Source organism: Sardina pilchardus, chromosome 11 (genome assembly GCF_963854185.1).
Source record: "Sardina pilchardus chromosome 11, fSarPil1.1, whole genome shotgun sequence".
NCBI lineage: Eukaryota > Metazoa > Chordata > Actinopteri > Clupeiformes > Clupeidae > Sardina > Sardina pilchardus.
In genome coordinates, this window is record NC_085004.1 from 5,368,683 (window position 1) to 5,379,177 (window position 10,495).

Genomic DNA, 10,495 nt, shown 5'->3' on the forward strand with positions numbered 1-10,495 from the left:
TGATTTGTCATTGTGGAATCTACAATTAGGCCTATTGCCTAGCCTACTCCAAATTAGTTGGATCATAGACTGCAGTCTGTGAGTTGGATACAATTATTATTAGTGTAGATAGCCTACTGGGTTAAAGAGATTAGGTATTGAGAAAGGAAAACTCTGAACTAAGTTAGAATCAGTTTGCCCTTTTAGAGCCTATGGGCCACACTTGCGCTACTAGCGGTTGGTCTCACACATTGGGGAGAAAAGTACAATCGACTTTCACTGCCAAAGTTGGATTTATCACGTTGAAAGGCACAGTCCAATCCAATACCACTCTCATCCAATCAGCTCTTATTTTCACGCCAGAGTAGGCTACTTGCAGGCAGATTTTTAGAAGATGGCGACTGCGGAACCGGTGAGTAAACGTCTTACCTTTGGGACATTGTTAAAGATTGTACTGAAATCTGTGTGTGTTTTTCTGTTATAGCATGGTGGTGAATGACCACCACAACCATAAATATATCCCCGCTTGATTGTTAAGTAGCCTAATATAGGAATGGCTTGAACGTGAATACTTTTTTGGGGAGGCGTAAAGCTCTTCGTAGACTTGGACTATGTTGTCATCATTCGTAGTATGGAAAGCTGACAGTAACGTTAGGTATGTGTAGCAAGAGAATTTCGGGTCAGGTGTAGAGAATATTTTCAGTGGAAGAGTTGTTCATCTGAGCCTAGCTTGGAACGTATATTAGGTAGCTATTGGGCTATTCAAAATAACAGTTTGTTAAGTAACGTAACGCCTACCAGCTAGCTAGCGTGTGTGCGTGCTAGTCTGTTCTGTTCTTGTGTATGTCAACCCTGATGTCAACAGATGTGTCATTTTGTCAGTGATATGGCTAGCTATTGAGTTATCTAAGTTTGCTAGTACGATTGAATATATTTTGGTTTTGGAGTTGAAATAGCCAACTTCTGTTATCCAATAGTAAGTTAAGCTCACGGTTGGCTCAAAGCAGGTTAACGCGGCATATTTGAAACGTTCAGTTTTGCAAATCTATTTAAATTTCTGCTCCTATAAGTACGTTAACGTGAAGTTACAGGTAGCTGCTAGGCCCTATCTTTCCAGCCTACCCTAACATGTCAAGTCTTTACCTTTCAATCTGGCATAGGTAATGTACCCTACTAATGTAAACGGCCGCATTTTTTATTGATACATTTGATGAAGTGGCGCAAATACTGTAATGTTGTAACGTAAGCACACGCAGCTAAGACATTCACTGATAAATATCCTTTCACGTCATAGGCCTACTATGAAATTGTAACTTCTTGCACATTGAGTCAGTGTAAGGCACTGATAACTATCACACCACACGAAAACGCCGTGAAACTAGCAGCATCGCTTTATTATTCGATCATTCATTATTCAGACTGCTCTTGGAGTCTTGATGATGCAGCAAAAACTGCTCAGGTTTGTCCTAAGCCAAATTGCTCTACTTACTACTCCTACCCTTTTAGGTCTATGCTCCTACCCACTACTTCATCTGTTGCTGCGCCTTAGTGAAATTTGATGACGTAGAACAGGTGCCTGCCTCTGAGGAGATTCATGTTATGCGAGTTAAATCGCAGAGAGGGTTAAAGCGGAGCAATGAAGGGTCTTTGGTTATAGCCAGCTCACTGTTGTACACTGCAAGAGAGACACACCCATTAGTTACTCATAAGGAAAGTACACTTTCACCAGCATGGCCTTTTTCACAGGAACCCATTTCTAATCCTTCAAATTCCGAGGAAGAGAAAAGTGAAACAACTGGACAAGAAGTTGTTCTAAATCCTGAAGAGAAAAGTGAAACAACTGGACAAGAAGTTGTTCTAAGTCCTGAAGATTACATCAAGCATCCCCTACAGAACAGGTAATGTCGGCTACCTCTCATTTGAATGTAGCAAACCACTTAGCACACACGTCTCTCTGTCTTGTTTATCCTTGAGTGTTCTTCAGTAGGCTACATGTATTTTCGTACATTACTTGATAAAAAAAAGACTAGTTTTGAGCTATAGCAAACTTTCTGCTGGAATTCATGTACACTTACAAAGATGCCTCTTCACAGGGTAAGGGACTGGTTTTGTTTTCAAATAAGTGTGGTGTTTTTTGTAATCTACTGAGAAGTTTTTTTTGTTTTGTTTCCCCAACAGATGGGCTCTTTGGTTCTTCAAAAATGACAAAAGCAAAACATGGCAAGCCAACCTGCGTCTCATCTCAAAGTTCGACACAGTGGAAGATTTCTGGGCGTAAGTTTAGGGCTTGTAAAGTGTCTAAACTTCAAGTTCTTACTTAAATTTCATCAAGGTTTCCCTAGGGTACCATATCCATCACCTCCTGTTTTGAAATTCAAATATGTTCTATCCCTTACAAGAGCACAATTTATTAACCTCTTAGTCCTATTTTCCACACCAGTGTTTTACAAAGTATGGGCCGGCAAGGAATTGTAGGTGAGCCGCAAGATAGGTAGCCTAAATTACTTTATTAAAGCAGCACTAAAGAAGATTTGCTCTCGGCTTTCCCCTGTGGTAGAGAAGTGCAATGATAAACAAACTAAATATAAATATAAGCAACAAAGTATGAACATAAATCTGATATAGAGGGAATGCACCAGCAGCAGTCTGAAAAAAAAAGATTTCTGAAATCCTTGCATAACAGCTCTTTTCTGTTTCGATTTCGGAACTAGGTCGGTAATCACCTATAGAGGGCCACTCAGACAATGGCACCAACACCATTTTTACATGCAAGGATTATTCTTATTGAGTCCTCTCAATCTCCAACATGCAGCAGATCTAACTTGAACGTTACTTGCTGCACTTAATTGGGCATCTTGAGTCCACACGAGTGAGATAGAGAAAGAATGGCAGGTTCCAGCTGTCTTCTCCTTTTGTAATATAAGAAGCTTCTGAAAGGCAACGGAGACGAGGCTTGACAGGAGGTTGCAGAGTTAGTTATCATCTGTCAGAAGTGTGCCTCTGCTCTGCTTATGTTTGTAGTAGACGACTTCACACTATGCCATATTTTCACTTGATGGCCTTGTAGACTATAATGTGCCTCAGGTGTTTGTGGCCTCTTCTGTGCAACCGTGTCCATGGTAACACATGTAATTCAACTGTGCGTCCTTCATTTCATCTGTGTCTGAGGGACATTACAATAAGCTAATTAACGCTTGCTTTCTGAGTCACTGGCGGTGGACTCACGGCTGACCGTTCTGCGCTTGTGTCTCTTTTTCAGCCTGTATAATCACATTCAGCTGTCAAGCAATCTGATGTCGGGCTGCGACTACTCCCTCTTTAAGGTAAGAGTGATTATGTGGACAGGGAATGTTTTCCGCAGAACAGAAACATAACAGACCAGAGTAGAATGGATATTCCAGTGGCCAGCAGTGTTTGAGCCCATGTCACACTGTCGGGGGTAGGGGAGGGGAGAGGGCAGTATGTTATCTCATGGTAATCTTGGTGACATGTCTTGGCCTAAATTAGATCAGTCCATGACCATTGAATAAATTGGAATTGTGTAAAAACGACAGGATTTACATGGTACACACAGTAGTTGTTCTCCAATATTGTCACAAACAATAACATTAGGGGGTATGTACACAGAACACATGTGTGCTCATGTTCTATTTCTGTAGTTTTTCCCTGCCCTCTTAAAACCTAATTAGTTTTTCCCACTTAGCCTTGTATTGCGACAAAATTACCAAATTACTGTTTGTATGTAACTGTTTTTGGGGCATACCTCATGCAAGACTTTTAAAGCCTAACTAAAGGTCAGGTTTTAGGTTTCTGACCTAGCCAGGTCAATGCAACCCCCTGCTAAGTAAGCAAGGCAACACTGATGTCATGTGGAACAAGTTTTAACCAATCAGCGGCCAATTGAAGGCAGACACTTTTGCCACAGGCAACAAACTAACGTGCTCATCTCGCACCATATGATCCCTGGCTGTATGGCATTGTTGCCGTAGTAAACGGCCTGTGAGGTTAGTGATGTGACAGCTTTTAGGACTGTGAAAAAGATTTCTAAGCAACTGCACAGTCACAGTGCCAAGACGCTTTTCAGAATCCAGCTGGCACACACTGTCATAAAGGAGGTTGTCATAAAGGCAGCAAGCCTCTGCACAAACCTATTTTTTTCCCAATTATTTATTGTACATACTGAATACCCCATTTGGAAGACGGCACATGTTAACCAGGAAACTGGCTCTTTTGAAAAATGGCTTTTGTGTTAAAAAAAATGTTCAAGGTGATGAAGGATTATTGCGTAATATGGGTTTCACACTAAAAAGCTTTACATCGTTGGGTGCTAGGCATCTCTGCCTGTTTTTGTTTTGTTGTGCATGTATGCATTTCCATATTCTTCACACCTGAAAACAGTTGTATTACTCACACACTCAGTAAGGAATTTGAAAAGGACTAGTCTTTGTGGACGCGACGAGGGCTCTGCCTGGACACATGGAGAAGGCTAGCACTGCTCCAGAAGAAGCAGGGTGTTCAGTTCACTATAATGGAAGTGCTTCTAGGCAAGTCTGTCCCTTTAGCTGCTGCCTCTGGGCACTTCTCTCAGACATGCAAGACCAGAGGTGCATTCAAATTCGCGAACATAGGCAAACGTTTGCAAACAGTTTTCCGTTAGCCGAGTTTCTGGCGAACGTTTGCAAACAGTGGAACTGGACGAAGGCAATAATGCAAAATCTGTTAGAATTGAATGACATCAAATCGTTCAAATTTAACTCTTCAAAGAAAACCTGTTCACCACGAACGTTGGCCTAATTTGAACGCACCTCGGGTCTAAAGGAGTAGAGACGGAGAGGCCTGTTGGGAAGATGGATGTAGGCCATGACTAGGGCCCCTACTATTTTCTCTTTATATGCTTCCCCTAGGTTCTGTAATTAGAAAACATGGCATTAATTTCCATTCTTATGCAGATGATACCCAATTATATATTTCCATAAAGCCCGATGAACCAACCCCGTTAGCCAAACTCAACACATGTCTGAGAAAAATTTGGATGACTAATAATTTCCTGCTATTGAACTCAGATAAAACAAAAGTTATGGTTTTAGGTCCTAAAAAGATTAGGGACATCCTATCCACATCACAAGTGATCTCTCATTGACCTCATCCACAAGTGTTAAACATCTAGGAGTTATAATTGATCAAGAACTTCTACTCAATAGTCACATAAAGCAGATCACAGAAACTTCATTTTTCCATTTAAGGAACATTTCAAAGATAAGGAAGTCCTTATCCAGAGGCTGAAAATTAACCCACGCTTTTGTCACTTCCAGGCTATATGCCGGCTGCAATAATACCTGTCTAAAAAGCTTACAGTTTATACAAAACGCAGCTGCTCGCACACTCACTAGGACCAAAAACATATTTCCCCCATCCTAGCATCTCTATATTGGTTACCTGTTAAAAGTCGCATTGACTTCAAAATTCTACTTCTAACATACAAAGCCATAAATGGTAGGGCACCCGAATATAAAGATCTTCTAGTCCCATATAATCCACCTAGACCCTTACGATCACAAAATACTGGACTTCTTGTAACTCCAAGAAGTTCAAAAACTACAGTAGGAGGCAGAGCTTTTTGTTACCGCGCTCCTCTCCTCTGGAATAATCTTCCTCCCTCAATTTGATTAGCAGACACCCTCCCCATTTTTAAGTCTAGGCTTGAAACACTTTAGTGCTTCCCATAGTTAAGTATGGTGCAGTGTGGAACTTCAACCACTTCAGGGTCTTATTGGAACGGACCACCTCTGCTGTGGGTTTGTGTGACTGATGCCCCAGTCATGCGTCCCATGGTGGCTACTGACCACACCTGTGCTGGTGCTTTATTTCTCTTCCCCTTCCCCTATACCTCACCTAACCATTACCAGTCATCAGCCATCTTTATGCCTGGCCCTCATCACACATGAAGTCCCATCCCTCTGAGTACCATTGCCATCGTCATCCCTATGACTGCCCTACCATCGCCTGCTGTGGTTCCCTGCCCGGATCCCTGGCCCATGCATCCTAGCGACCCATTGCCTTCCGAAATTACTAATGGATTTCTAATGGACAATCTATTCCGTACACTGAACTATTTGAACCTTCTGATACAACAAATGCCTTTACTCTACTGTAACTGACCCTAGGCAGATGGGTTGGGCCCTTGAGTCGTGGATCTGTCTGAGGTTTCTTCCTATATGTATCTCCAATTCTAGGGTGTTTTTCCTTGCCCCTGTTACTCATGGGCTCTCTTTGAATGTTTAACACTCTGTAAAGCGCCATGAGACATGTGTAATGTTTTGGCGCTCTATACTGTAGGTAAAATTAAATTGAAATTGAAATGTAGAATGGTAGCTGTGGCCCTGACCTCTGACCCTGCGTGCAGGATGGTATTGAGCCCATGTGGGAGGACGAGCGGAACAAGCGCGGTGGCCGCTGGCTCATCACACTGTCCAAACAGCAGCGACGCCAAGACCTGGACCGCTTCTGGCTGGAGACGGTGAGTGGACACACACACACACACACACACACCTAGACACACACACGTGCAAAGATGCACACACACACGTGCTAAGACTCACACACACAAACACGTACACACACACACAGACGCACGTACGTAGGCACACAAGCAGATGCCTACTATAAAGCCTTACAGATGAGACATGAGTCTCATACGAATACAACATACTCATTTTGGCAAGTAGTCAGTATTGGTTTAACCTACATACATACACAGCACACATACTCCTTTCACTCACATTTGACCATGAGGAGGCATGAATGGGTCCTTTATATTTACATACCTTCAACCCCGCTCTTTCTCTCACTTCTTTCTATCCATTCTCTCACTCACTCTCTTTTTCACTCTCACACACACATGCTTGCTTGCAGTGGAACATAGGCTGGTGCAGTACAAGTCATGGCAGTAGCAGAGGTCTTGCTAAAACCGAAATGATAATCATTGAACTGGAAGATTAGCTGTCTTTGACCAGACAGAGAAGTTCACAGCTGACTTTGTTTGCTCTGTGTGTCCCTCATCAGCTCCTGTGCCTGGTCGGCGAGGCCTTCGATGACCACAGTGATGATGTATGTGGAGCAGTGGTCAATATCAGAACAAAAGGAGACAAGATTGCAATCTGGACGATGGACTATGAGAATAAGGATGCAGTGACACACATAGGGTAAGTTCAGACCGATGAGGAGAGTCTGAGCAGTGACACACAGCCCAATCCCGAAGTCTGGACTCACAGTCTCACAGACTTTGGTGTGCGTTCTTGCGAAATTCGTAAGGGCTTAGGGCTGTCCCAATGTCGACTTTCATAGGGCGTGAGGGTTTGAGTACACGCTTACTGAACCCTTTCAGTGAGTCTGCATCGGTGTTAAAAGTGTTGTGACATTTACCACGGAGACCATAGAAAAATCCGAAAATTACAAAGGTAAACAACAGCACGATGCATGTACTGTACATGGTGCAAGTGTCAGCAATGTTTTTGTTGTTAAACATCGGCAAGGCTCCTGCCTCATTTATACCTATCCGAGCCCATGTGGCCTCAAACACTCACTCACTTAGCACCTGAGATCAATTAAGTCTCTGAGTCTTATAGTGCATCGGACCGTCGGAAAATCTGACTTCCGATAGGGGAAAAATTACTTGAACACAAAGTCGGGTTGGATTTTTTACTCGGAGACTCGTGTGGAAGTTTTGTGCCCCGAGGTGTCCGACTTGACGTCACTATCATCTTCTCCAACCACGACGGCCTCCCTTACAACAACACGAGGTGAATTTCACTGTCATTTCAAATAGGCAAGGTAATTTGTCACGAAATTAACAATACAGATAGAAACACTCGCCCTAGACATTTTCCTTCTTGCTCAACCATAGTAAGCACTTCTAATAACGTATTTAATAACGCGACCACACTTTTAATGAGCACAGAGGGTCTGAACAGTGACCCACACATTCCTAAAGGCTATCTTAAAATAAATTGTATCTGACAATGTAGCCTACGTTCTCAATCAGGGTGTAGCCCAAAGCCTGATACAAAACACACAAGTACAGTATATCAAAAATATTATCAAATTATCAAACAATTGTTTGTTTGTTTGTTTGTTTGATATAATTGAAGCCTGCGTTTTTGTAGTGTTAGTTTGGATGATTAGTACCCTGGTGATGATCAGTGACCCTTCCCTCCCTCTGTTTCCCCCCTCAGGAGAGTGTATAAGGAGAGGCTGGGCGTCCCTGCTAAAGTCATCATTGGGTACCAGTCCCACGCAGACACTGCTACCAAGAGCGGCTCCACCACCAAAAACAAGTTTGTCGTCTGAGGAGCATCTGTCCTGCCATGCCATGCCAGGGACTTCTGGGTTCTGATCTTGAAGCATTTTTCACTTTCAGTTGAATTGATCATTTGTGCCAGAGAGCGAGCGAGAGAGCGCGAGAGTGAGAGCGCGTGTGTGTGTGTGTGTGTGTGTGTGTGTGTGTGTGTGTGTGTGTGTGTGTGTGTGTGTGTGTGTGTGTGTGTGTGTGTGTGTGTGTGTGTGTGTGTGTGTGTGTGTGTGTGTGTGTGTGTGTGTGTGTGTGTGTGTGTGTGTGTGTGTGTGTGTGTGTGTGTGTGTGTGTGTGTGTGTGTGTGTGTGTGTGTGTGTGTGTGTGTGTGTGTGTGTGTGCGTGCGCTCATGTGTGAACACAGACAGAATATGTTTGTGTCTCGGTTACATTGCCATAGTGTTCAAACAGAAACAGTGGCTTTATATGCCTTGAGCATAAGCCAGAGATAAACAATGGTGAGACTGGATGATGTAGACCGCAACAATAATAATAGTGATGATGATGAGGATAATAATAATAATGATATTATTAATAATGAGAAATAATGTCAAACCACAGCACTACATTTGAACAAAATAAATGTAATTATTTGAGAGAATTAAGATGAGAACAATGGTCTGGAGTACAAGGACAAGGAAAGGGTAGGAACTATGGCGACTGTTCTAGTCCCAGTATGAACAGATGTCTGAATGGGCTTAGAACCTAGAACGTACGTATTCCGGAAGGGGTGTTCCAAGTACGTGGTTTAGTGACAAACCTAAGTAAATTAACTCCGATAAAGTGGTAAACCTCTTACAACAAGAGCCCAGTGACATTGTTTTGTTAGGAGAATAAAGCTGTGCAGCTCTTCTATTAGGTTTACCACTTACTCTGAGCTAACTTGCCCAGGGCTGTCACAAAACCATGTACTTGGAATACCCCCCCTGAATGCACAAGAGGCGAAACTCCCCTCCCCTACATGTGTTTTTTACAGTACGAGAGCATATGGTTCAGGCCAACCTGTACAGTATCAAAACGGCATCAGCATTGTTGAACATGTATGTCCTAAATAAACAGAGAGTATGGTGCTCTTTCCTCTGTAGCGTGACCATAATCATGCTTCAGTATTGTGCTTTGTTGGGGGCCCTTACTCTAAACAAGTGTGCTTTTTGACTTTGATGCCTTTTTATTTGAGTTAAGCCTTTAGCCTAAGTTATTTTTTTTACTTGGCTGCTGGGACTATGGCTGACTTTTTCCTTCTTTGTTTTAAATGTCTTATTTTAGATTAGTTAAGATGCAGTGGTCCCTGCTGCTTCATTCTCCACCCCCTCTTTATTTTACTTTATTTTTTACTTGTTTGCAGGGTCATTTCAAGCTCTCAGCATTTCAGTTCATGGAAGTCATTTTGACTCTACACCTGTATATTTTGTAATATGTTTGTTTATTTGTTTGTTTTTATTTTTGTTGTATCTCTGGGTTTAGTTTGTTGTTTACATTCCCAGCTCTCTCTGTGTGTGTGTGTGTGTGTGTGTGTGTGTGTGTGTGTGTGTGTGTGTGTGTGTGTGTTGAGAAGCCTATTGGGTTGGAACCTGGGGGCGTGGAGACTGAACACCCCCTTGGCCCAGCTCCTGTTGATGTACAAAACTTTGAATGTAAATAAATTTGTACAGTGTTAGTTATCTGTGTGTATTCTTTCCTGACACACTCAATGGCCCAACTGTCTATACTCTAGTCTTTGCACCTTTGACGGTTCTTGACTGTTTGTGAGGACCTATGCGACTACAAATGTGAAGTTGATGTATGTGCTGTTAATGGATTGTAATGGATGTTCGTGTGGGGTAGCAACTGGTTAGATTCTCATAAACTCTCAAGTTGTTGTTGCCCATGCTCTCATAATGCCAAGAACCATTTCAATTGAAATTTCCAACACTCATTTCACAGCAATTTATAGACTGTTCTTTTTATATATAACCTGTTTGTAAAGATCAAATGAAAACACCTTTTATGCCACTGATCCCAAAATGGCAGGCTGAGGGAAAGTGTACATTGGCTTGCAAAACTATTAAACCCCCTCAAAGTCACCACCATTTTCTGGTTTACTATGGTACCTGCTAGCCTGAGAGCCAGCCCAAATGTAACCCTCTTCACAACATTAAAGGCCAGAGAGATTCATGTCAAGCTAGATAC

At 42.5% G+C, this 10,495-nt stretch overlaps 1 protein-coding gene across 1 annotated transcript; it reads left to right on the forward strand.

Moving 5' to 3' along the window:
- The first annotated feature begins 126 nt into the window (after nt 1-126).
- On the forward strand, nt 127-10,287 carry eif4ea (eukaryotic translation initiation factor 4ea). Its single transcript, XM_062549431.1, has 7 exons — nt 127-391; nt 1,726-1,877; nt 2,158-2,253; nt 3,239-3,302; nt 6,383-6,496; nt 7,042-7,181; nt 8,211-10,287. Exons 1-7 carry the CDS (start codon nt 374-376, stop codon nt 8,323-8,325), a joined length of 699 nt encoding a protein of 232 aa, XP_062405415.1. The 5' UTR covers nt 127-373; the 3' UTR covers nt 8,326-10,287.
- The last annotated feature ends 208 nt before the right edge of the window (nt 10,288-10,495 follow it).